We start from the raw sequence: 26,537 nt of genomic DNA on the forward strand, positions 1-26,537 counted from the left end.
GATTTTTGACATTTTTCAATCTATGCCTGCCTTCCTTATGTCACCTTTTTTTTTAATGGAGGTACTGGGGATTGAACCCGGGACCTCGTGCCTACTAAGCATGTGCTCCACCACTGAACAATACCCTCCACCCGCCTTATGTCACTTTTAATGGATTTTTTAGACTCATAGATTTTGTGAGTTTTTGTAAACCCTTCTCTGGCAATTTATTGCTAAAAGAGGAATTAGGCAAAGCAACAGTTTATCTGGGCCTTCCCCTTAATTATTTCTTCTACAAACAAATGCCTGAAAAAAATCTTTTTTTTTTTTTTAATGCATTGAAGCAATTAGAAAAAGGTTAAAGGACTCAAGAGATTCAACGGCTCCGGCCTGTGAGCAGACGGGCCATTCATAACTTTGTAGTTTCTAATTCAGAGCAGCCTCAGATGAATCTCCTGCCCAAGCTGGTCTGCTTATGGAACAAAAGCCTGGAGCTGTGTCTGTTTCACGCCCCATTGGAGGTGCACACTGCTTGGGGCCGGCCTCTCGGGTGGCCTCTATTCATCAGAGGGACTCTGCCCTCAGCGATTTGGCTTTTACAAATCACTCCAGGGAAATCCAGTTTAGACAACACAGAAATGCTTCCTTTCATACCACTGGGACTTCGCCACAGTCCTTTTTACCTTGTAAGTAACCCACAAAGGTTTCAGTAAACTATTTCCTGTTACTGCAGCCCCAGCAAGAGAAGAACCCTTTTCTGGGACTTTTCCAAAATGCTAACGTCTGAAGGTGACTCCTAAAAGTTGTCCCTCAGTGATTTTTTCCCACAGTTTACAACATAGCACCCTCCCAGGACCATTTTCACAAGGCTGTCTTTTACCTGATACCTTATTGGCTCTGACAAACCGGGATTAATTAGGTACCTGTAAAATAATACACAATCTGGGAAAGGTGTTAATATCCCAACAGGCAACAGATGCCAAGTGTCTTGTTTTAAACAATTCGCTTTGGTTTCAGTCCTGCCTATATGGGGAAAAAAATGCTTCTGCCTCAGCTAAGTTATCTTAGATAACAAAGGAAGAAGGAATGGAGAGGCAGGGCTGGGCCGGAGAGATGAACATAACAAGATTTGGCACCATCTCCCAAGGAGACCAGGCTAAGGCAGCAGGAGAAAGGACCTCTGAAGCTGGAGAGAGGAGACGAAGAAACCGGTAAACTAATTTTAAAGAGTGAGTGGTGAGGCATAACTATTTCTGAGATTTCTCTAAGCCTACAGTTTTCTATTTCATATTTAAAAAACAGTATCTTTTAAAAATATTTGGAGATAATTGAACACTTATAAGCAAATTTCCTTAAATACTAAAAGTAAATGTCTAGCAATAGTGCTTTCTGTAAGAGAGAGAATTCACCTCAAATTCTGAATTAAGTTTTCTGAAAGCTTCAACTCAGGTTTCTTCTCCACATCTCGAATTTTCAGCTTTCATATTCTTCAGATATTAGGCTGAGCTGATTTTTTTTCCCCAGGAACATCAGTGTAGATTGATGAATGGTGATTCCTAACAAGGAAAGTATGGCCAACTTTGTATTAAAAAAAAAAAGTTAAGAATGAGACTAAAATAATGTAATAGAAAAAAGAGCATTTAGGACAAAGCCCAAATACATTTTTAAATTTTTAAAAGATAAAGTCCATCTAGTAAGGGGCTATATGGATAGCTTGTTTTCACTGACAATATTTTCTGAGCATTATGTAATTAATATGTTATATTCACTCCATTATTAAACATTTGTCCGTGGACTGCATATCTGCCACAAATGCAACAATTCACACTTTTATAATAGCCTAACATGAGAGGCTGAATAATGACCCCCCAAGACATCAACCTGCGAATCCCCAGAACCTATAAATATGTTCCTTTACTTGGTAAAAAGGACTCAACAAGTGTGATTATGTTAAGGATCTTGACATGGAGAGATTAGTCTGGATTATCCAGGGGGACCCAGTGTAATCACAAAGGAGACAGAGGGAGATTTGATGTAAGAGGGAGGTAGCATGAGGAAGATTCCACCAACCGTTCCTGGCTTTGAAGATGGAGGAAGGGACCTTGAGCCAAGGAATGTAGGCAGCCTCTAAGAGCCAGAAAATGCAAGGAAATGGATTTTCTCCTAGAACCTCTAGAAGGAATTCAGGGTTTCTGACCCCTTGATGTTAGCCTGTTGAAAGTGACTTCAAATTTCTAACTTCCAGACTGTAAGATAATAAATTTGTGTTGTTTTAAGCCAATAAATTTGTGGTAATCTGTTACAGAAGCAACAGGAAATTAACACAGTGTAGTTTAGTATATTCATTCCCATTTTACTAAGAGATCTAAGATTTTTCTATTTCAAACATCTATGATCCAAAGTAATTGAGCACAGTGACTTGAATAAGATGAGTGGCTATTATTACCCAACCAGGTCAGTTTGCCGATCAGAGCAAGCCAAAAGCTGAGATGCCGAGCTTCGCAGCCATCAGGTTATTCACAAGGCAGCCAAGCGAAGAGATGAGAGAACAAATCTCAGATCCACCTCCCTGAAGTCAAGGGGGTTGGAATATAGGATAAGCAGAGAGGTCTTAGGTGTGGGGGAAAGGTGATCGGGAAAAGGGGGAAAGGTGAGGTCATCGGTGTTCTGTGCAGGTGTATCTGGGTTACATGCTTCTTCTTATTCAAAAAGCAAGCACTTAGAGGGAGGGTCTAGCTCAATGGTAGAGTGCACGCTTAGCATGCACGAGGTACTGGGTTCAATCCCCAGTACCTCCATTAAAATAAGTAAGTAAATAAACCTAATTACCTTCCTCCCAAAACAAAAAATAAATAAAAAATAAATAAAGTATTGAAAAAAAAAAAAAAAAAGCAGGCACTTAGTGTGATCTTAGGGTGACATTTCCCAGTCCTCTGATGTCAAAATGCCATTCATCAGACACTGCGCAGGCCCAATCTTACGGTTAGTGGTACCAACCAGCTTTAGTACAGACAAGAGCTGCTGCCCCTTGAGTTCCTGTAAAATCTCTGGGCTCTGCGAAGCTGCAAAGCCATGCAATTAAAGAGAAAAAAGAAAGAAAACATAATTAAAGTGAGCTTAAACAGTGAAGGCAGTTTACGAGCGGCCATGTTTTAACAAGCTGTTTCCCTGCCTGTTTCTCTGCAAGACAAGCTCAAGAATCCCCGTTAGCTTCTGGTAACTTTGTGGGCATGGTTTCAGCATTCCTTGAGCAGGAATGACAAGATTATGGGCAAGAGCCAGGTGGGAGATAAAAACCAACTAACCTAGAAGTTAAAATTGTCTAAGAAAAATCCATAAACTAAATCCAATGTAGACTATTTGTTATTACATTGTTTTTAAAGAAAGAATTTATCCAATAGCTGCTTTTATATGCCTTTCAAGTCATTTCAAGGTTTTTTTTTTTTAATACTATTTCAATAAACTCTAGAGTCCCATGGGACTTAATGACAGAAGTAAACACAGTATGGCGACTATTACAGTAACTGGTAAGGCGCTAATAGTATATGTTGGGTTTGATTTTTCTAGATTCAATATAGTTACAGTAACAGACTGTGCATGTTTCAAGGGGAAGCTCTTGTGAGAAGTAGCTACAACTGGTAACTGAGAACCAGGAGGTCAAACAGCTTTCCTGAGAGCTGATATTCTTTCTTCCCACTACCCAACCAGGTGCCCTCCTAAAACTTTGAAATACACTGAGGTCAATCCAGGCTGCACCTGACACCTCTTGCAGCTGTGGCCTCTGATCTAGAATGCATTGTTTCAGGGGATGCACTGGGAGCAGAGAGAGCCTGTCCTGCTGAGGGACTGTGCAGGCTGGAGGTGTATTCCAGTGTAGAGCCTGGGTAGCAAATGCCTACCAGTAAATAATTTTAGCCTCATTCTGTTCATATTCTTGTATTTTATCTCTCCCTCTTGACCCCTTCTGCAGTTGGGGATTCTGCTCAAGCATCATTTCCCTAGGGAAGCCTTCCTTGCCTGACCACCCCTCTAGCTGCATTCCTTCATTATGGACATCCGTGAAGCACTGCATTCCTCTCCTCCACAATGCTCATCATGGTTTGTGCTTATATATTCATTGGGGTAATTATTTGTTTAGTGTGTCTCTCTCCCTACTAAACGTTAAATCCCATAAGATTGGAACCAGGTCTGATCTATCCCTCCTAGTTTATGGTTATGGTCAATATTTGTTGAGTGAATGAAGGAATGAGGAACCTGGAGTGTGGACCCAGGCCCCCCTCCTCTTCCCCTAACAAATACTTGGCTAAGCTATACATGAAGTCAGTGTAGGTGAGTCAGAATAAAACAACATTCTAGAACATTTAGAAATATTTGCTGAGGGCCCAATGGGAGCTAGAATTCTTCAAGAGCTACAGATCTGCAGGAGGAGCTAAGGCACACATAAAGAGCTATAGCAATAAAACACTAATGACAACCACAAGTGAGGGACAGATAAAGTGCAATGAAAGCTCAGAAGGGCCAAAGTGACTTCCAGAGGAGGGGATCCTGCCTATTCCATGAACCACCTTCCTTGATAATATTCCACACTCCCTTGCCCTCCGTCCTTCAGCAGATGGGTATGCTGTCTGCTCGCTCTGCTGCTGCACCAGATCAGCGGACCCTGATGGGGAGGCCAAGGGCAGAGCAGATGCATATCACTGCCCAGGGGACAGGTGGGGCTGAGTGAACACAGAAGCGTCATCACAGACCTAGCCGAGGGCCTGAATTCACACTTACCAACTTAAAACAAGTCCTCCGTGCTGCTTGGCAGTTCCCCTGTGTTTCAAATCCGTTCCCTATTCTTTCCAAGGATTGTTTCAGAAATTGTTTATTCTCAGATCTCTAATGGTGCGTTCCACACCAAGAGTTCCTCCTTTTCTCTCTCAGCCTCTTTGTCTGCAGAGGAACTGAAGTCAAAGAATTGCCTCTGCTGAGATAGTCCTCCCACAAGGCAGGCCCCTTTCAGTGACAGACCCAGGGCTGGAAAGTCCTGGCTTCCTCACCTGACGTGGAATGACTTGAAGGGCTGTGCGAGGCTCAGAGCTCCCCATGGACTTGGCCAAGGCCTTCATCTCCCTCTGCCCCATCCTTCCCCGTCCTCAGGTGCTGATTACAAGAGCACTGCAGAATTCACTGCCCGCCTGTCAATCCCCACCACATCCGCCCCCAGGGAATGCTGGACCCTCTTCCCCGGAGCCTGCTCTGCGCCATCCGCCAGCCGCCTTCTCTGTATTTTCACCACTTTGGCCCCTCTGGCCTTAGGGTCTTTGCACGTGGAATGCCCCTCCCTTCACAGGCCTCAACCTGCTGTTCCGCAGTCTTCTTTACCTGCTTACCTCATGCCCATCCATCTGCCAGACCTTACTGCAACACAACTCTCTCCTGAGTAAACAGACCTGTTTCCATTGTCACAGCCTCTCCTGGGACTGGTGTCTCTCCTTCACCACACGTGGAGTTCTGTCTCCTGTCCCAGGTTTAAATGTGCTCCTGGGCTGCTTGCTTTTGCTCGCTGTCACATCCTTTGTGTTCTGCACAGTTCCAGGCGGTGCGCTAAACTCCGTCAGCATTCCCTTGGAGCTTACAGTCCGCTGAGAGAGACAGTCCCACGGAGGTTAAAGAATGTGTGGACCTCCACAGCCCCACGGTCAGTAGGGAGAAGGGCTGGGATTAACATAATGAACTCCAAAAGGCTCAGGGAGAATACAGGGGAAGACGGAATGGAGGGAGGAAGGAAGGCTTACAGCGACTGTGACTTCCGAAGTTGTCATGTTGTGGCCAGAAATAGGCAGTGTTCCCTCTGAATTACAAAACATTTTCTCAGTAAATTCCTCATTGTTTAGAACGGCACTGCCCAGTGCAATAGCCACTCACCACACATGACTACTGAGCCCTTGAAATATGACTGCTCTTAACTGAGATGTGTGTAAAGTGCACATTGGATTTCAGACTTAGAGTGTAAAAAAGAATGTAAAATACCGCATTAATGATGTATGTTGATCACATGTTACAATGATACTATTTTGAATATATTGGGTTAAATATATTCTTAAACTTTAAAGCAATGCTGCAGAAGCCCTCTTAGCTGACATTATTTGCACTCATTGTTAATTGAGCAGAAGGTTCAATAACCTGGAGAAGGCCTGTTAGCCTCCTGGTGCTGGGGAGTTTGGGGATGAAGAATGTGGGTCCATCAGATGAGTAAATTAAGGGTATATTGGTTAAGAGAATGTTAGCATTAAACAAACAAGATAATAACACATTTGTGCTACAAAGAAATGCAGTTGATAAAGTATAAAGTAATTAGTGGACCACATTAGATAGATGTGTAATTTGGTGATTATCGAAATTTCGGTGGGGTGGGAGTGGAAGCATGAACTTGAAGGTAGAGGCAAGGCACAGAGATGTAACTGTGAAGTATTTATGGGGAACTGTGACAAGGGTTCACGTGGTGGAGGAGAGTAAGCTTTTACACATAAAATTTTGGTATATTTGGTATATACAGCCCAAGGAAATACTCACTTATTCCATGTAGAAACTAAGCATAAATTTACTTCTTCAGAAGAAATGGGCCCAGCGATGCTAGAGAATAATGGTGAGAGGTTCGTAACTGAGTGCCAGCATTGCAGACTCCTACGTGTAAGCGTATGAATGGAATAGTGCAAGGAATAATACGTTACATCTTGCTCGGGCAGAGCTTTATTTTCCTCTACTATCCAACCTAGGCTTCACTTTTAAAAACTTGTTGTTAAAGTATAATGTACATACATAAAATGCACATAACAGTAGAGCTTGAGTTTGTACGAATGTAAACACATCGATACAATCAGCACTCAGAGCAAGAAGTGGAGCTTTGCGGCACTCCAGACGACCCCTCCAGCATCCTTTCAACAACCCCTCCCCACCCAAGGTAGCACTGTCCTGACTTCTCACAGTATACATTAGTTTTGCCTGTTTTTATACCTTTATAGAAATAGAATCATATACTGTGGACTCTTTTGTGCCTCATGCTTAATTTTAAACAATCAAATCTCAGATGACTGAATGAATCCCGGCTCAGCATTGTGTTGCATTTGGACAAGCCTCTTAACCTAAGCCTGTTTCCAAGTCCATAAAAGTGGATTATAAAATGTTTACCTAATAAGAGTTGTTAGGAGGATTACATGAGATCATGTATGCGGCTGGCACACAGTTGCAGCTGCTACTTGTACTGAAACTTTTAGTCTGTGAACTTCCCAGGTGGTGGAAGACCCCTGGGCCAACAATTTTCCATAATGTAAGGGGAGAGGGGAGAAATCCACACTATCTGGGCAGTGACCATTCCCTTATTCTCAAATGAAACTTGGCTACTTGATCCTATCGCACTTTCGGCCAAGGGAGAAGAGATGCCATTTCTGTCACATACTTACTCATCTCTCCTTCTAGAATATCGGCTTCCTCAAAGGCAGGGTCATGCGCTACTTACCACAGTATCCCCAGTACCTAGTGCCAGGTTCTCAAAGCACTCATATGTGTTAGTTGCCAGTTGAACAAATAAGTAAGTGCTAATTGCATCGGGGCTTAGGAAATTATGTCAAATTCTGATCCAATCTTCTGAGCTATGACTGGCAAAATTACAGTAGTAAAATCAGAGTTAAGTCAATGTCCCTCCTTCCTATCCTGTGCTGGCCAGGAAAATCCACTCAAATCTAGCACATTCCGTACTTGGAACTTGAATAAGTACACCGATCCGAGACCTTGAAAAGTGAGGGCAGTATAGTACACTGCTTTTAATACTGAGTTTGCTCAAACTCAACAGCTTTTAATGTACTGATGCCAAGATACTAAAAAGTTTTGAAAATCACTACCTTCCCAACACGTCAGCCATGAATAATTTTTTTCCTGGTATACTTTATCTTGGTTTTCGACCAATATTTTTAACGTCCTCTTGACGGTATCTATTAAAGAAAAAAAAAAAGCCAGAAAAGGAGAAAGTGAAAAGTTCTGATGGAACTTCACTTGGTTCGTTTTACCCTACACTACATAATTAAAAATAAATTTTTTACTTCTCACAGAGTTCCTGAGTGGGAAGTACCTCTTCAAAACCTCCCATCTGTTTTACATCACAATTAAAAGTCTGATTGGCTGGCAAGCCTACCACTCTATAACTGGATAGATCAGGCAGGAAATCACATGGTTTTATAAAATGAGCTAAAAGATGTTAACAAAATCATTTTTTTCATGCAGTTAACTAAGAAACCAAAGCTACTCATAACCTACTGTGTAAAATAAGTCTGGTTAATATTTTCTGATAGAGCCATGACTAATCTTTGAACTTTTTTCCAATTTAACACTGAGATTTTCTAAGCACCATGCTGGAGGCAGGAGCTCTAAATAGCAATCCCTACTCTTCAAAACATAAAGTCTAGTGGGAAAGTTTCATGCAGGCACCAGGATGATCAGGAAATAATTCACAGCCCTGCGCTTTGAAGGCTGAGTAAAATTCTAACAGGTAGGCAAAGAAAAGCAGCTCTGAGAGAGCATTACAAACACAGGCATGGAGACAGAAGCATACACACATACGTTCTTGAAGATCCAAGTCACCAGGCCCAGGTCAAGAAGTGAAGACGGAAGAGAATTATTATTTAGGCAACAGACAACCATGGAAGGTCTTTCAACAGGAAAGATGTGATCAGATTTGTGTGGTTTTGTTTGCTTCTTTATGCTCACATATAAGGAGTTATACTTCTCAGCAGTTATAGTTCACATGGTACATTAATAAATTAGCATTCTGGTTTCATGTGTTAGTCTCACGTGAACACTTGACATAAGCATTCTACTGAGAGGTATAACTCATTTTCAGTGGGTTAATCCACTTAAGATTTCTAAGCCTAGAAGGCTAAAGGTAAAATCTGGATGGTAACAAATTCACTGAGGCAGTGTAATACTGCACAGACCTGACTGGGCAACCAGTTGACCTTGCCTAGGTGACACCTTGAAGTCACAGCACAATTTCTTGCTATTTCTATAGAGTGGAGATCAGAGTGACTTGTGCAATAATCCAAGTGAGATGAAGGAATCAGAGCTGTGATCTTATGTGGGCTGAGGATTTACAAGAGGTTTCATTGTGGAGGGTGATGGAGAGGCAGATTCCTCAATGGGAGAGCGAAGGGAGTGCAGCACCACTGAGAGACAGAACTAAGGAGGGGCAGGTCCAAGGTGGGGGAAAAAGGACACACTGCACTCAAGGAGCTGACAGAAGAGTCATACGGAAACATCTGAAGGCAGCTGAAAATATGGCTCTGAATGGGGCTCTTAAGTAAAGAGGTCAAGTTGTGTTAACAAATAAAATCACTCATAAAGGGAGTTCTAAAGGAGAAAAAAGGTCTAAGAACAGCGTGTTCGGTTAAGTCCCTAAGGGTTCAATCAATACCAGAAAACGCAAAACCAAAGTGAAATGAGCAACGCCATGCCTGCTTGTACACAGATGCTTTATTTTGGATGTTAACAGTCAACATTGTATGCAAGATTCTCTTACAAATGAAAGTTTTCCCATACATCAAAAAACTCAATTTAGTCAGGGTAATTAATTGCTGAATTAATATGAAAACCTTACAACAAAATGCAGTATTACATATGTGTAGTCAGTTTCCATGCAAGTATGGCTGCTACATTTATGTCTGGCATTTTTATAACATACTGAAAGAAATTCAAATGAACACAACAGTATAAAGGTGACTTAAGATGCCTGACATGTTTAAGATTAAAAATCTTCTTGCAAAAAGCAACAAAGCAGTTAACTGGAGGATTCAACCAATACCAACCCAAATATGTACTATGTCCAGTAAGCCCAAGCTTATCTGCAATATATTACATTTGGGATAATTTAATGCTCAAGAAAAACTATGCTTTAAAAAAATATAGCTCTTCCAAGATATTATACTTTGGTGATTGGAGACTATGTACATCAAAACCAGCTAAGCGCTACATTAAAAAAAGAAAGAAAGAAAAAAAGGAACCATTATGTGCTATTAGTTCAAGGTAACTGAAATTGAAATGATTCAGTATGATTTTGCTACAATTATTGGTTTTACAAAGTGAAATTTCTGTGAGAAGTTCACTAATTAAGAAGCAATCAACATACTTAACAAACACGCTATGAAGACTCAAATTGGTTTATCTATTTGTTATCAACAAGGCATAATCTTAGTACCACACGTTTTCTTCACTTCTCACTACATATAATATGCAAAAATAAGCAAGTAGATTTAAATAGCTTAAAACCCTTTTAGGTCTACTGTTCAAGAGCGAGGCATTGAAATACTTAGTGCTTCCATTTCTATTAACATAAAAACATCAGAGAATCTTAAGCTGTTTTTAAGGCATAGTATTTTGGTTTTTGCAAGAGTTTGCCTGGTAATGGTTGATTCCATTAAGTTAACTTGAGAACTTGCCATCATTTGCTTATCTTCTCACACAGTGCAAGTGTTGGTCGCTCTTTCCTTCTCTCTTAGCAGCAAGCCAGGTCTGCTATTTTATATAGCAGCATACTTCAGGAGTGGAGAGGGAGAGAGTGTGTCAATTACAAATAATTAAAACTATAGTGTACAATCCTATTTACCTGTCAGTGTTTAGGTTGACAGCACACCATTATATGTCTCAAAAAAAATTACATAAAATCTCTACACAAAAGCAAATAAAGACATTCTTTCAAAAAGAAATAAAATAAGTGCAAACACCTAAAACAGGCAACTGAAGCAACTGTTGTAACCTGTAGAGAAACACAAAACATTTATAAAAGGACAAATATTTTTATAAATAAAAGATAATGTTCTCTACTTCTGAAACATTGAGTAAATATAATAAACTTCTAAGTGCAGACTGTTTTTAGGGACCAAAGTACCATATTATTTTTTAAACAAAATGCAAAAATTTCAAACACATATACAAATCACCAGATTAATTTATGACCCCCCATATAATTTAAACAGAAAATATTAAATTATTATTTAGTACATTTTTAGAACTACTTTATAACCAACATGATTTAAAGGACATAGTGCAATATTTAAGTGGATGTGACATACAGTATAGATATTGTATTCTTTGCAGCTATAACTTACTATTGGTTGCATACTTTAAAAAGTCAAAATTGTTCTTTGTTAGCTGTAATAACAGGAAACAACACTGGCTTCTAGACACCCTGTATAGGTATAAATATCTACATTTAAGCTTTAAAAATGAAAAATAAATTATAAAGACAGACTTCTTCCCAATTTACATTTTTCCTGCTCCTACACACTGTACAATACATTCAACAAGACTCTCAGCTCTTCTGAGATTTAAGAAGAAAATACTGACTCTTTACTAATAAGGAAAAAATCTTTTTGCGATGCCTTTTGTTTTTAGTACTATGCTCAAATAAATACATTTAACACTGTAGTTAATTTTACTGTTTTTTGAAAAATATGAAAAATTAGTAGTGCAACTTTCTTTCTCTTAAATTCCTTCCCACTGTGTTTCTCTGTAAATGGTAGCCAAGTAAATCAGCACAGAGGCAAAAGTACTTCATAAAACCATATGTGCTTCACAGACATAGACTAATTTCAGAAATCATACATACTCATAAGACCTATCTGTAACAGAACTGCAGCGTCAAGAGAGGAACAACATGTATCTTCTGAAGAAAATACATGAGAATTTGCTTTTAGAAGATCCATGAACATTCTAATATGATTTTCCCATCTTTAAAAAACAATTTTAAAAAATCTCATCTCTTAAAAAATAAACTATGAAAATGCCTACGTACCCCTTACTTAAGTGCCTAGCCTTCCGCCTGCCCAATATGAAAAAGGATGCAAACCGTTTTAGGGCTGTGTTAAAACTTTAAAATCAATTAATTGACAAAAAATTTCATTGCAACCTAATTTAGTATAGAATCCAGTAAGGGAGTGGGGCATTTCATCAGTTTTCATAACAATCACAGTATGAGGGCTCTTGAAGTGCTGCTGGTAGCCGTGTAAGTACTCAGATATCTTCTTGCTTGTTCAGTCATGATAAGCTGGTCTTCTGTCTTCCCATAAACCACTGTCTCCCATTCACAATTTGACTAGAAAGGAAATATTAAAGTGATGTGAAAATTACTAAAATAACTACCCATTCTACCTCACAATTAGACTTTTTAAAAAATCAAGTAATTGATTGGATTATTTGGTAAGTACTTACTGCAAAAATTTTCTGATAATGACATTGTGATTCTCTTTATAAAATGATGTTTCAAAAATACATACTAAAATATTTATGATCAATTTTTTAGCTATTTATAGTGTTTACAGCCCTGTGAAGGCAGTTTAAAAGTTTTGTTCCCACAGCTCTCCTACCCCAAATCAAATCAGTCTTAACATGGAAAGAAATGTCAGTCTTTACTGCTTCAAAGTGTAGCAAAAGAGTTAAAGAGACGATATAATGTCAAAAAATGAGCCGAGAATGCTTTATATCCTACAGATTAGAGACTACGTTCGTAACACAAAGTCAGGTTTAGGTTTATTTCTCTTGTTTTCTTCCCTTGTTATAGAGTAAGGTTGCCACGTTAGAGAAATACCCTGCTATGTAATAAATTTTCCTGAAAAGTTGTGTTAAAACACTGGTAAATCAGATCATTTTAAATGGATTACGAGAATGTGTTACGTCGCTCTACAAAAAGCAGTGACTCAAGAAAGAGGAGGTGGCCCATCTGATCACCAGACATGTTTTCAAGGAATGCTAGTTCTGCAGTCACTGAGGTGTAAAGCAGCAAACTTCCCCTTCAATGACCTCTCAAATTCTCTGGGTTGAATTCTGAAGATAATATAATAGTAAAAATTTCTCCAGCCTTCATTTGCAGCTACATAATGGCTGCACATCATCAGAAAAAAGGATTTTGCTTTACAACTTTAAACCAGAAAGTTCACTGGAAACCATTATACCAACAAAAACCAAGCTGAAACTGCTTCCAACCACTTACCCTTTAAAGGTAGCAATTAAGGCTACAATTATTTATTATAAGAGAAGAGGTACCAGAAGTAGATTTAGATATCTTTAGTTTAAAAATGAAATAGTGCATCAGAGATCACCAGAAGTCTCTGGCTACAATTCCAATTGTTGAGTTTATATGTGCTATGATGAGTGAGTCTCTCAAAAACCCAAATCTAGTTTGAGTGACAAAATAATAGTGAATCTCTAGTTACTGTTCTCATCAATTCTGAATGTAAAAGAAAAAGTATAATTTGTAATCAGTAAGTCCAAAGTGATAATTGAATAAACAACAACAAAAATCACTGAAAGAAATTTATAAATTCATACCTGAAGATTCTTTTCCAATGTGACAACTTTGGAAGTGTTAGGGTTTGGTTTCTTTTTATTAAGTGTATATGTTTTGTTGGTTGAATTTATATCTTGTTTTTCAGGAGTCAAGTTGCACCTATTGTCATGTATTTCCAATAATGGTATCATTAATAAAGATGTTGTAAATATATTTTCTGACTAAGAGAGAAAAAACAAAGAGGAAAGTAGAATAACTAATCCAGAAATGGAGACAAATGGAGGGACGACTGAGTAAGTGGTAGTGGAAGCCCTGTTCATTTCCCTCCAAGAAAGCTTTGGGCTCTGATGAAGTTTCTAGTAATGCAGTAAAATTAAATATTTCAGAAATAAACCAAAGGTGAATACTGAAATGTAAAGTTTTGAGAACTACCATGTTTTGACATCATACATATGAGAGCTAACTCCTCTGAGAACAAAACAAATTTAAAAAGCAAGGAAGTAAATAAAATATTCTCTTCAGTTAATCGAATTAGGCAGAATAATACTAAAGGAAACTCTATGTATCTCTGATGGACTAGCCACACAGTGAGTAAAATGTAAGAACCACCAGGACTTAAAGCAACCATCTCAATAAAAGAAAAATTCTTTACAAACCTGCGTGTCTGAAATGTCTTCCGTCAATAGTTGAATACCTGGTTCTTCTTTTTCCCAGTTATCTAAGACTAGTGATTTTCTGACTTTCCTTACAGAAGCAGTATGCTAGAATGAATAATTTATAATAGGAACATTATGGTGAAGTCACTTGAACACAATATGACTTTTATTAACAATGATACTGAAAGATTACCTCTTGTTTGCAGCTTTTGTAAGCAGGTTCATCCTCCTCTTTGAGGAATATGTCTGTTCCAGTTTCTTCTTTCAAAACTTCCCGAATATCTTCTTCCAAGAAGGCAAGTGGCTGTGACTAAATTATTTTTTAAAGGATTTTTAAAGTCTTTTATACCAATTCCTTTTTCTCCCCATATATAGAAACCCAACTTTTACACTTTTTCATTATTGGCATAATTTTCTCCTGGTAACCTACAGATACATAAGTTGAATAAATTAATGAACTAATCCATTCTATGACAAAAATAATTTTGCACATTCCAAGTTCACTCTAGGGAACTAAACAAAAATCTTCCTTTTGGGGAACCTATTACAGCTCCTGCTTCAATCAGGATCCTCACAATTAAACAGAAAAGAAAGATTATTTCCCCAAGTATTTTTACATAAAAATAGGAAATACAGAACAAACTGGGACTACACTAGCTCTCCTTTTTCTACTTCTATGGTACTAGTTAAGAGTGTGTGTAACCACTAGTTAGCAGGGTTTTCTTACCACTAAATGTGAGTTACTTAAGAGCAGTGGTGACATCTTTTTCATCTGTGTATAGATCTCTGCACACCTAGCCTTAAGCTTAAAGCTGAGACACAGTGTTCAAGAAGTGTGTGTGTGTGTACTGGAGTGTGGAAGAGCAGGAAACAAAAAACTTGAATGTGGGCTGAATAATGAAATAGTCTCAAAATACTATTCATCCACCTTTCTATCAAATAGCTAGGCACACCATATATTCAGAAAAAATTTTAATTATATCAAACTTAATATCTACCATAACCAAGATTTGTTTAGCCCATGTCTCCAGTCAATAAAGTCAGGAAGAACAGCAGTCATATATAAATGAGATTTCACAGTACTTACAAAAACTTTAAAAATGGAAATAGATTTTAAAGTGCTCTCTTCTACAGCCTGAGACCTGAAGGAATCATGTCAGTATGTCTGTGTGTTGCTCCAAGAGCTTTTGTTCTAAAGATTACATTTCACAAAGAACATACATTAGACGTTCTTAAAAAGAAATCTGGAATCTGTTGTTTCCCCTGTAAGAATACAAATGTCCTATGGCTAAGACATAGATGAATTCATCACCACCAACAATTATTCTCTTAATTGTCCTAATGTGACAAAGAAAAAGAACTGCTGCACTTAACACTCCTCAGGTTAGGGAATACCAAAATTAATAGATTTATATTTAAAGAACTTCCAAGGTTTCTGAGTAATTTTCAATAAACATCAGACGAATCAATGTTTATTAAGAAAGCAACATATAATTAAGATGTACCTGATTAAAATTCTAAAGCCAATCTCTAAGAAGTGCATTTGACTCATAGTAAGACACATTAGAGAGCTCAGTGGTTAGCACATACTAGGTGCTCAGTAAAAACTGGAGCATGAGGAGCAGGAGGAATGAAAAGTCAGTTCACTGCCAATGAGCCTATAGATATTTTAACAATTTTAATTACAAAATCAATACTTTCCTTTTATCTTAAATTGCTGATGAAAATTATCTGTTTTGGCAATGGATAAATCCTTCCCAAACAAGTACAAACTTACAGGCACTTTAGGTCACTTGAAACCTAATTTCTTGCACACTATTATTAAAATGATAGTTTTTATTCAACATAAAACATTGACCAAATGACCCTGAAGCACTGGAGAAATTTTTAAATGTCTTCAAGTAATTGTTTATTTGTCTAATTTCCAATTAGGCTACACACCCCTATGAAGGCAGGAACCATACCCGACATGTTAACATTACATCCCCAAAGCCTAGCACCTATAAGGCACTCAATCAATATTTGTTGAATTAATGACAGTTTTTTTAAATGAGTAACAAAATACTGAAATGGATTAGTTAAATCAATTAGGTAATTTCATACAATGGAATATTACACAAACATTAAAAATTATAGCATACATACAATTTACTAATTTTAAACAGGTTACAAAACAGTACAAAAAGTGTGATCTTATTTTTATTTTGTGTATATGCATAAAAACTAAAAAGTTTAGAGAACTCTAAAGAGAATATAATTGTTCACAGCAGTATATGGAGTAAGTGACAAAAAGACTTGATCAGTCCTACTATTTACCCTCTAAAACAGTAATTAAAAAAAGGAGGGGGGGAAAGGCTAGAAGACTTGAGAGTCTGACATTTCTGGTAGAAATTGATTAAATCAAATAAACTAGAATTTATTAATTAATCTACCCAAAATGTGACTAAAAATAGAACATAACCAGAGTACCTTGGAAGTGACCAATATTTAAAAAATCATACTTTCTTTTTATTAAACCCAGTTTGTCAGACTCTATATCTGCCTAGAATTAGACTGCCCATGGCTCACTTAAGGTACTTCAGAGTTGACTATATATATATATGAAAGATAACACCTCCCGTCTCCATTCATGAACTACTGCTGTTACCACTATGATTAAAATAGTAATCATATCAACGAAGCACATATTTCCAAAACTTAGTATCAACCCCTTAAATTATCTTTTACCTTCACAAATAACCCCTGGGGTGTGTTTTATAATCTCCACTGAATAGAAGAGGAAACTGAACCTTAAAGAGGTATCCTGATTAATCAGTTTCAAAAATATTATTAGAAAAGTGCTTATGTATATCAAATTTATTTTATTCTACTCTAGGTAACTTTACTGAAACTACTAAAAGGTGGGTTTTAGTATTAAGAAATGGACACTGACACTGGATTTACCTTCTCTAGATGATATAATGTAAAGAAAGCATGAATCCACAACAAGCGAAACAAAAATTTACAAGGAAAAAGATTAACACAAATTCAAACTTATAAATTAAGGGGTAAAAGCTTTTTAATCTGGTTCAGTGAACATCTTTTTTTAATGTTAAAAATCAAGAATAAAAATCAAAATTTGCATCTTATTAAAATTAGGAAAATTCTTAAAAATAAAAGGAGTATACATACCACAATTTTAAGAGGTCCATATTTCTTCTCCTGAGCAGCAAGTGCATTCTTAAAAGGAGTAGGAGTTCTTGGTGTGGTACCCAAAATAGATCTTCTAATGGTAGGTGTTCTAAACCTATTCAATCATTTAGATATTTGTATTACAGTCAAAATTTGATTTTTATAGTTAAGGAAGGCAAAGCCACGATAAAAGCACACACTAAATTTATCTTGCATATACAAACACTTTATTCAAACCTTCTAAGAGTGTGTTAAAGTATGCCTGCCTAAACTGATTCTTAGTTGAAGCAATCATCTTAAAACAGAAAAAAGACAAATGTAGAGAAAATTATTTAAAATGTTTGCTTGAAGTCAAAGTTTTATACTCTATTTAGCTGGTTTTCAGTCTCCCAGGGGTAAAACATAAGGTTATGATTTATTTTTATTTTAATTCTAAGTCCCACATGGATAGGGACTATGATACATGTATAAATGGACAAAAAGCTAATGTACTCATGAAACCGTGCTTCCCATTTTCCTAACACAATCATTTAATACCTACTTACCCGACATTTTCCTTTTGATCTTTGGGGGTTGTTTCCTTATGAAGAGGAGTTGTAATAAGAACTTTCTGCCCACAGATAGGGGTTGATGTGAATGAAGGATTTTCTATGTTAACTTGTTCATTTCCAGGACATGTGTTGAAAAACTAAAAAAGGAAGAGAGATTAAATACAATGTCTAAAATGTCAAAATCCCTACACAAAATTTAAACTGGCAAGATTTTCAAATTATTTCTTCATTCCTTTTAGGAAAGGATTATCAGTAATACTACATTTACATTCCATTCCATAAAAATTAAGCTCCATGAGAGCAGGAATTTCTGTTCTGCTCATCACTGCCACCCTAGCTCTTAGAACACTGTTTAACACGTAACAGGCATTCAAGAAATGACCATTTAACAAATATTAAAAGTTACAAAACACAATAAAAAAAATTTCCAAACAGTATATATTATCAAATAGGAATATACAGAAAACATAAATAGCTGCTGTTAAATATAAGTTTTGTACAACAGCATAACTAAAAAAAGTTTTATTATTTTATTAATAAATGATCTTAAGTGTTCTTTTCCATGAGAATATTTAGAATTCAGAATATAATAATAATGTTTTGCTAATGAGAAATAAATCTCTCTAGCAAATCTGCCTATTTAGAAAAGAGCTCAGAACCTCTGAACAGCCAAAACTGGTATCACAGAGTCCATTTTCCAAACAACACAATTTACTGGATCTTAATTTACATACAACTGTGAAATACTAATTTATTCTTTTACCCAACAGAGTAGAAGCAATGGTAGGAAAAAGTAGAAACTGCTTTAATGCTACTTATAACTGGAGAATTCTAGTGCCATCAGTTCTGGCTCCTAATATTTTCAATGTATTTAATCCTAAGATCAGCAGTCAAACCTTAAAACACTGTAGAGATGCCATCAATCAAAGAATAAAATCCAAACAACCCTTTGCTATGGGATACAAGGTCTTTATAATCATGTCTCACCTTCTCAGTCATTTTCTACCTTAGAATTTACTCTTAAACAAAAATTATTAGCATGCAAAACTCCAAAGATAGAAAAATGCTACTGTGCCCAAACCTGGTTCACCTTCCTCAAGATGCTTTGTAACTCTTGAGGATGGGGGTAGGGACACACTACTTACATTGTAGCCTATGTAAATGGCAACCCCTGAAGCACAGGGGGCATGGTTTTCAGAGAACACAGGGGTTGTGTACTTACTGCCAGATCCTCATCCTTCCAGTATCAAAATGCACCTCCAATTATATCCCCAACATGCTCCAAGTTTACTTGACCATTAAACTTCTGTCTTCTCCCATAAAACTTTTCAACCTCTGTCAAGACACTTTCAGCAAACACCAGCTCCTTCTCTTTCTTACTAACTGACCTTGGACAGATAGTTTAACTTCTCAATTTCATTCCACCTACCTCCTAAGGTTTTTTGAAAGAGCGTTAACCAAGGTGTCGTATTAAGAAAAGTGTTTAGCGCACAGCCTAGAACATAGCGTTCATTAATAAAGACAGTATTATAAAATAAAAGGTACAGTTTGCTCTGACATAATTATCTGCTGCCCAGGGATATAACTCCAGGAGAAAGTGGTAGTTCCTGACATCCCTAGAAGAACTTCCGACACACGGAAGTCTTACGGGGAGCAGCTCTCTATGGGCACAGATACCTGACACCTGCTGAACAGTCAGTCAGGAAACTGGCTTTCAGTCTCAGCTCTGCCATTAGATAACTTTGGGCAAATTATTTTACCTTTCTGGGCCTATTTCCTGATGAGTCCTATAAAGACGTAGAATTACACATCTAAAGCATCCCTTTTAGCCCTAAAAATTGTAAGGTACTGTAATGCAGCTACTTTATTTTGTGAGATACTTTTCTGATTTATCGTGGCTTAGCATTCTCATGTATACGTTTAAATACATTATCCATTTTTATGTGTCAGCAAAGCAACGAACTGCTAGTATGGATATTAAAGACCTAATTTAATCCAGCTCCTCAACATCTGGAAACATAATCAAAAACAACATTCCTACCTGTGAAGGAGAAAATGGTAGTGTTTTCACTGGTGTGTGCTTTAGTGCTGTATTACCGCCGTCGCTGAACGAGCCATCGCCAAGTTCGCTGCCCGGGGACTGACCCACTCGCATCCTTCTCTTCTTTCTGAGGATGGTTGGGGGAGTGCTAAACTTGGCCACATTTGGGGATGTTAAAGGAACAGCCTCACCATCTGCACCGTTACAACTGGTTTTTTTCCCTTCAAGTACAAGACTGACGTTAACTTGACATTCCATGGCTCCTTCATTGTGTTGAATCCGCATTAGTTTAACTGGGGTGGACTTGACGGGAGAAGCAGCAGCATCGGAAAGATCAAAGCTAGTAACATCACTCCATGCTACGGGATCCTGCAACAAATTAAATTTCCAACGAACGTTATGAATGCCATAACCTAGTTAAATCTAATCTTGAACACAGTATGATGATTTCCAGAGTTAATTAACTACTCATTTTTTATCAGCAGAAATAGGCTTTCCTTGGGTCATCTTTTTTTTTTTAAGCAAGACCATCTGAGAAAAGCAGATAATGCTTCTACAACTCCAATTCTGAACATCCCAGAATAATATTTCATCTAATTCTGTAGCTGAAGCTTACTGCCAAAGTACTTTAAATAAAAAGAACAAATTATTTTAAGTTGTCATAAAAGAGTACAATTCATCATAAAACTTCATATTCGATTCCACATTAGAAAACTTTACAGCCTATTCTGCACCTACATAATCACGTGGTAATGAGCATGGAACATCCTCAAAATGGTCATACACTATGATCCAAAAATTCAACTTAGCCTAAGGACATAATCATGATTTTGCACACAACTTTACATAATACGTTCTTTAACTCGTAATACTTAGAAACTGGACACAACATGAATATCCAATAATAACAGTGTGTTGGGTTAATAAATTTTGTTACATTCACATGATAGAACATCATGAAGCCATTAAAATTCAAATTTAAAAAAAGAGTTAAGAAAATAGAGACATGCTCATTATGTAGTATGGGAAAAATCCACAAACATAATACATTAGTGTATATTTGGGTTCAAAAATATACACACATGTGTGTTTTATATGTATAGAACCCAGCTTGAAAGGAAATACCTCAAATTATTAACTCATTTTAATTTTCTTCTTTACAGTATTCTCTAGTTTCCAGCTATCTCTAATATACTTGTACCACTTGTATAATTAATTAATAAACAAATAAATATATATATATATTTTGCCAGAATTCACTGCAAAACATCAGATCAAAATTAAGCATGACATAAAAGAACGCATAACATAAAATTGGTCAATGTCCCTGAAATCACATCATTAACATTGAGCTTTTGACAATTTCAGACTTACAGATTCAATAAGTTCCAGAGTCTCTGCGAATTCTGGGATGGTCTGTAGGGAGGACAGCACAGCATTTGCCTCCACAGCCAGGAACTTCGTGGGGGAGCTCTGCTGAGCAGACACGGCCTGAGTGTCATCCATTCTGTAAAACTCCGCGGCGTGCTCCTCGAGGCTGTTTAGCGTATTAGACACGCTATCATCCATGAGGAAACTACCAGACCAGCTAGAAAAGCTTCCAGGTTGCTAAAAATACAAAAGAAATCTGAACGCTATTTCTCATTCCCATTCTAAGCAAAAATTTAGACTTTAAGTAAGAGTATCTTCTTGAACAACACACTTCACAACATTTCGGCTAAAAAATACAGTAGCAACTATACCACCATTCCTCAAAACTGATAAAAATATGTTTTTTCATTAAACTTCATCTTGACTATATTTCTTCTTTCTAATAAACTTTTTAGAATCTATAAAGTCACAGTGAGGTAAACCTAGCATGTGTATACTACAACATAAGGTCCAAACTACTAGAATCTGGCATTTCTCCACCTTTCAAACTTCATCTCCCAGCACTCCCACTCACAAGCCCTACCCCCCCGGGGAATACTGAACACCCAGCTGCGCTACCTGCAGTTCCCTGATGAGCTGGTCACAAGCTTACCCCAACGTGCCTTTGCACAGCCTGCTGCTCCCCTTATGTAGATGTTCAATCCGCTGAGCAGGGAGAACTCTCCTTCCTCATTTAAGTATGATACACTTTAAGTATTGGAAAACACATCATCTTATTATACACTTTTACCTGTTCCATTTATAACAATGTTCTAGTTCACCTATTTCGCTGATATATAATCATTGCCTAACTTTCAATACTGAGCTCAAAGAGGCTTTCTTCCAGGAACTCCTCAGACCACATAAATCTCAGTGTCCTATGAGCTCCTATAAAACTAAGTGACTTATTTTATCTCACTGGATCCTGTTTCTTATGTGTCACAACTGCAGAACAGGCCTTTGAATTCAAGGATGGTGTCATTTTTCTTTATCTCTCTAGAGATGTACATAGCAATTTACTTATCTTTTGAGCCTAGATCCCTAGTGTCTCTTGATGAAAAAGAAGAGACCTGACCTTGAAGAGCTATGATTAAGAAATTATATATAATTTGAAAACTGTTAAAAATAGTAGATCCTAAGAGTTCTCATCACAAGGAAAAATAAATTTTTTTGGTATTTATGAGTATTCATTATGGGTATTCATTAAACTTATTATGGTAATCACTTCACAGTATAAGTGAGTAAAAATCATTATACCGAACACCTTAAAATTATGGTGCTATGTTAATTATACCTCAAAAAAACAAAAAGAAACAGGATGTAAAGTGTATAGCACTGTCAAACAGAACCCTCTGAGGTGACAAAAAGGTTCTGCACCTGAAACTGCTCAATATGGGCACCACTAGCCATATAAGCAACAAAATTGTAGCTAGTGCAACTGAGAGGCTGAATTTTTAAATTTTAAATTAAATGTGGCTAGTAACTACCATATTTTAGAAAGCATAGTGCTCAGTCCATAAGGAAGCCCTCAATAAATGGTACCCATTACTATTAAAAATCACTAGAATGTGCCAGATATTCACAATACTAAAATGTTAAATTTCAAGTTAAGGTGAAAAAATTAATTTTCAACATTGTTGCAAAACAAGTTCCACTTGTTTTAAAGTTTCCTATAAATAAAAGAAATTAAAGCAATCTTATTTCACTAGCATAACCACCTTCTGAGTTTACAATCACTTTCTGGATACAGCTTCCAAACCATATATATTTCAAGTAAGCCTGCAGGTGGGAAAAAGATTCAAAGAGGGAGGTTACTAGGCCCACTGGCAAAACCATAAGTTTGCAATCGTACACACCTGATTCTGAATCCCTAGCAACAAATCACCTACTTTGCAGAGTTAATATAAGGACTACCAGGAGTACATGTAACACATCAACAATAGTGGAACATGATGAATACTTGGTAAAATGGCAGTCATTATTATCACATAATTATTTAGAATAGAATACATACAGGGGAGGGTATAGCTCAAGCAGTAGAGTGCATGCTTAGCATGCACAAGGTCCTGGGTTCAATCACCAGTACCTCCTCTAAAAATAAATAAACAAACAAACCTAATTACCTCCCTTGCCAAAAAATAAAACAAAAAAAACCCCCAGAAAATACATTAGAATAGGATACATATTTTATATATGTATGGAGTCTATTACACTGGGTACAGCAACTTCCCTCTAGAATCTCCTTCAACAAGATTTTTATGAGAGTTAATTTTAGATAGCAAATTCTAAAAAACAAATTAATAACTTTCTCCCTTTTTAATGCAAAATGCCAGTTCTTTTAGCGAATTATATCCTGTTAAATTAAAAAATGACTACTATCAAAAAAATAGAAAATGTGCTTAAACATGAATATATTGTCTACAAATGTAGACTCTCTTACCATGAATATTTATTTGCAGCTTCTTAATAAAACCAAAATTAACTTTAAAATAAGTACCCTTAGATTAGATCTTCCTATTTACCCATGGTTTTTGCAGTTTCAAAACAAAAATTACTTTTCCCATGGTGTATATAGCTCATCTATTACAATTAACAAATGTAACGTTTTCATTAATATTTTCTGAAGTGGTATAAAGACATCACTAGTTGCCTCGTAATGCTATTTCAAGTTCTCAGGTTAGTCTATTTCATAACTTTGTTAGTTCTTAGTCACTGTAAATGTACTGTCCCCTCATTCAGCCCCAAACCAAGAAAAATACTTTCCTAAATGTACAAAGTCCCAGGATATTAAACTTTTTAAATTGTCAGTTAAATATAAACTCTTTTTCCTTTTAATACATCTAGCACAGCCTGTTAACTTAGCTAGAATCATTACCACTTATTCCGATTCAATACTCCGAGCTGTTCTCGTCAACCAAATCTCAGACCAGTTTTCATACCTAGTAACCAAAACCCAACATCCACAGAAAAATTTCTTTAGAGAGCATAAAATTGAAATGTTCACTTTTCCCATATTTTTACCATTATTACTTTTTCCAATTTACTGAATTTGTATTCTAAATATAGTAAAAGGGAAAAATTTTTCTAAGAGAATAAAACTAATTTTGAAGCACATAAATCTCTATACATCTATAAATTCCTTGGTGTTTTTTAGCCTTTGTTTCTATTAAGGCCATTATTACATGGAATGTCTAAAATAAAACCAAAGCCTAATCTAAACCACATAAAATTTTCAAAAATATGCACATCAAAAATTATATCATAAATTTGCTTGATATTTATGATTCAAGAAATATCTTAATACAGAACATTGTGAACTATGTTCAAAGAGATGCATATCAAAAACAGGCAACCTCAGAGCTGTAAATCAGAAAAACTATTTTCAGTCCATATTAAAATCTGAAGTCACGATGAATACGCTTTCCACTTGCTGGCATACAAAAGTCAATAAAATTATAAAACTATAAAACTATAAAACCATATAAAGCATATATACGATTCTAACAATAAAATCTAAACACTTAAGCTTATTTCTTACTGATGGAATTCGCTTTCTTCTAACTTCATTCTCAGCTGACATTAGAAGCAACTCAAGTTCCTTTATTTTTTTTTCCTTATCAGGATCTTCATCAACAAAGGGTTGCTAAAATAAATTAAATAAAAGAGAAAAAAACAGGCTACTTACATAATTGCTTTATTATTATTATGAATGTTCTAGTTTTTATTTTCTTCTATGCAACATAAAATCTATTTTCTCTAATAAAGCTTACTACTACTAAATCCCAAATACTCAGTATCATAATCCATCTGGTACCCCCTTTAAAGAAGTGCTGGTAAATGTTTTCAATTTATCAGAAAAGATTTGGGAAATTTAAACATATTAAAAAAACAAAACTTGCATTGTATCATCTATGTCAGTTTACAAACTTATGTGTGAACTCTGTTTTAATTTATTGACTCAATGTACATATTCTATCCATTTTAGCAAAAATATGTGCATTCATAACCTGAATGCTCTAAGTTGGAAGAATGAAAGAACCACCCTCTGATGCTGTGGAGTATCTTACATTTGTACGGTTTACATTTCTCAAACGCATTTACAAACTTTCTCCATTAATGGTATAATATTCAAATAGGTCGGATAGCATTGTTTTTGCCCTAGTTTTATAGATGAGGAAATAGGCACTATTAGACTTGGAAATGTTTGAAAGTGTTTCCTTTGTTGTTGCAGTTGTTTTTGTTTTTGTTTTTGTTTTTTGTTTTTAATAAATAAAAGTTACCTGAATAAAGGCAGAAGACGTCTGAACATGTTCTACACAATTGCCTTCAGGTGATAAATACTGATAGCCCGGGATCTAGAAAGTAATTAAAACATTAATATCATACATATAACACTATATAAATGCTTTTAAATCTGAAGCAAAGCACAAAAACAGAATAAAATATCAACATTAAAAACTCTGTCTCTGTTAACTTTAAATATTATGTACTATAGTTTCTTCTTTTTTTTTAAATAATAATTTCTTAACTAATAATTACATCTCCATTCTTAGAATCTACTGATTGAAAGTCATTAGCTCTTAGGAAAGACCTGTTTTCTTCTGAATGAAATATGAGAATTATTTGACTAGATTTATCAGCCAGTCTTTTATTATCTGCAATATCCACCAAATATTTTTAAAAATCTGCTATTAAAGGATTGCTCTATCTTCTGGAGAAGACAAAGTAACTGTGTTCCCATTCTTCAGAGGAAGGGGCTGGTCCACGTGAAGCGCTCAAGAAGATGGAGCCTACAGTAGTTTTCAGTATCCTTATCTCCTACTCCTACCACCACCCCTTGCAATCTGTGTACAGAAAGATGTGAAAACAGAGGCTGTTTCTAGTCCTTGTCTTCAAAAACAAGTAGAATCACTCATGTACTTTTTAATACTCTGACAATAGACTAAGAGTTGATTCTGTTTCTTTTCTAAAGTATCTGTAATAAAAATTTTGCAGTTGCATGCAAATTTAGTGTGCAGTGGTGGGAAGAAATACGAAAGTCTTTTTTAAAATCTTAAAAACTTAAATATAAATTTGAAATGGTCTATTTTCCATAATGGCCCACCTAAGTCACTTTCATATGCAGTATCATTATACATAACTTCTAACACAGAACTTAATTTTCACAACACTTGATAATATCAGTTATTGCTCACCTTCCAACGAATCAGAAACTTATCTTTCTCAAATGTTTCATTTAAATCTGTGACAGTATTTCAAACCAAATCCATTTTTTCAAGTGAAAATTAGAACTATCTTTTTAGCAGTTTAAATGAACTAAACTATGAACACATAAACCTTTCAAGAATTATTAAAAGGTAAATAATTCTTAAAGCACAAGAAAGATCCTTACTTCCTATATATATGTATACATA

The 26,537-nt window shown here is 36.3% G+C and overlaps 1 protein-coding gene across 4 annotated transcripts in view; it reads right to left on the bottom strand.

Annotated features, from left to right (window-relative positions):
- Nucleotides 1-9,464: 9,464 nt before the first annotated feature.
- Nucleotides 9,465-26,537, bottom strand: part of MYBL1 (MYB proto-oncogene like 1) — a 32,229-nt gene continuing 15,156 nt past the window's right edge. The window contains exons 7-16 of one of the 4 annotated variants that reach the window (XM_010988068.3): nucleotides 25,404-25,478; nucleotides 24,662-24,766; nucleotides 21,088-21,321; nucleotides 19,714-20,082; nucleotides 17,667-17,809; nucleotides 17,122-17,236; nucleotides 14,144-14,260; nucleotides 13,951-14,055; nucleotides 13,336-13,515; nucleotides 9,465-12,103 (exon numbers count right to left, since the gene is read on the bottom strand). In XM_010988068.3, coding sequence (XP_010986370.1) covers nucleotides 11,975-12,103; nucleotides 13,336-13,515; nucleotides 13,951-14,055; nucleotides 14,144-14,260; nucleotides 17,122-17,236; nucleotides 17,667-17,809; nucleotides 19,714-20,082; nucleotides 21,088-21,321; nucleotides 24,662-24,766; nucleotides 25,404-25,478 — 1,572 coding nt within the window. In that variant the 3' untranslated portion in view covers nucleotides 9,465-11,974. The other 3 variants (XR_010378473.1, XM_010988139.3, XM_031441540.2) reach the window with 3 other exon arrangements.

Source organism: Camelus dromedarius, chromosome 30 (assembly GCF_036321535.1).
Source record: "Camelus dromedarius isolate mCamDro1 chromosome 30, mCamDro1.pat, whole genome shotgun sequence".
Lineage (NCBI taxonomy): Eukaryota > Metazoa > Chordata > Mammalia > Artiodactyla > Camelidae > Camelus > Camelus dromedarius.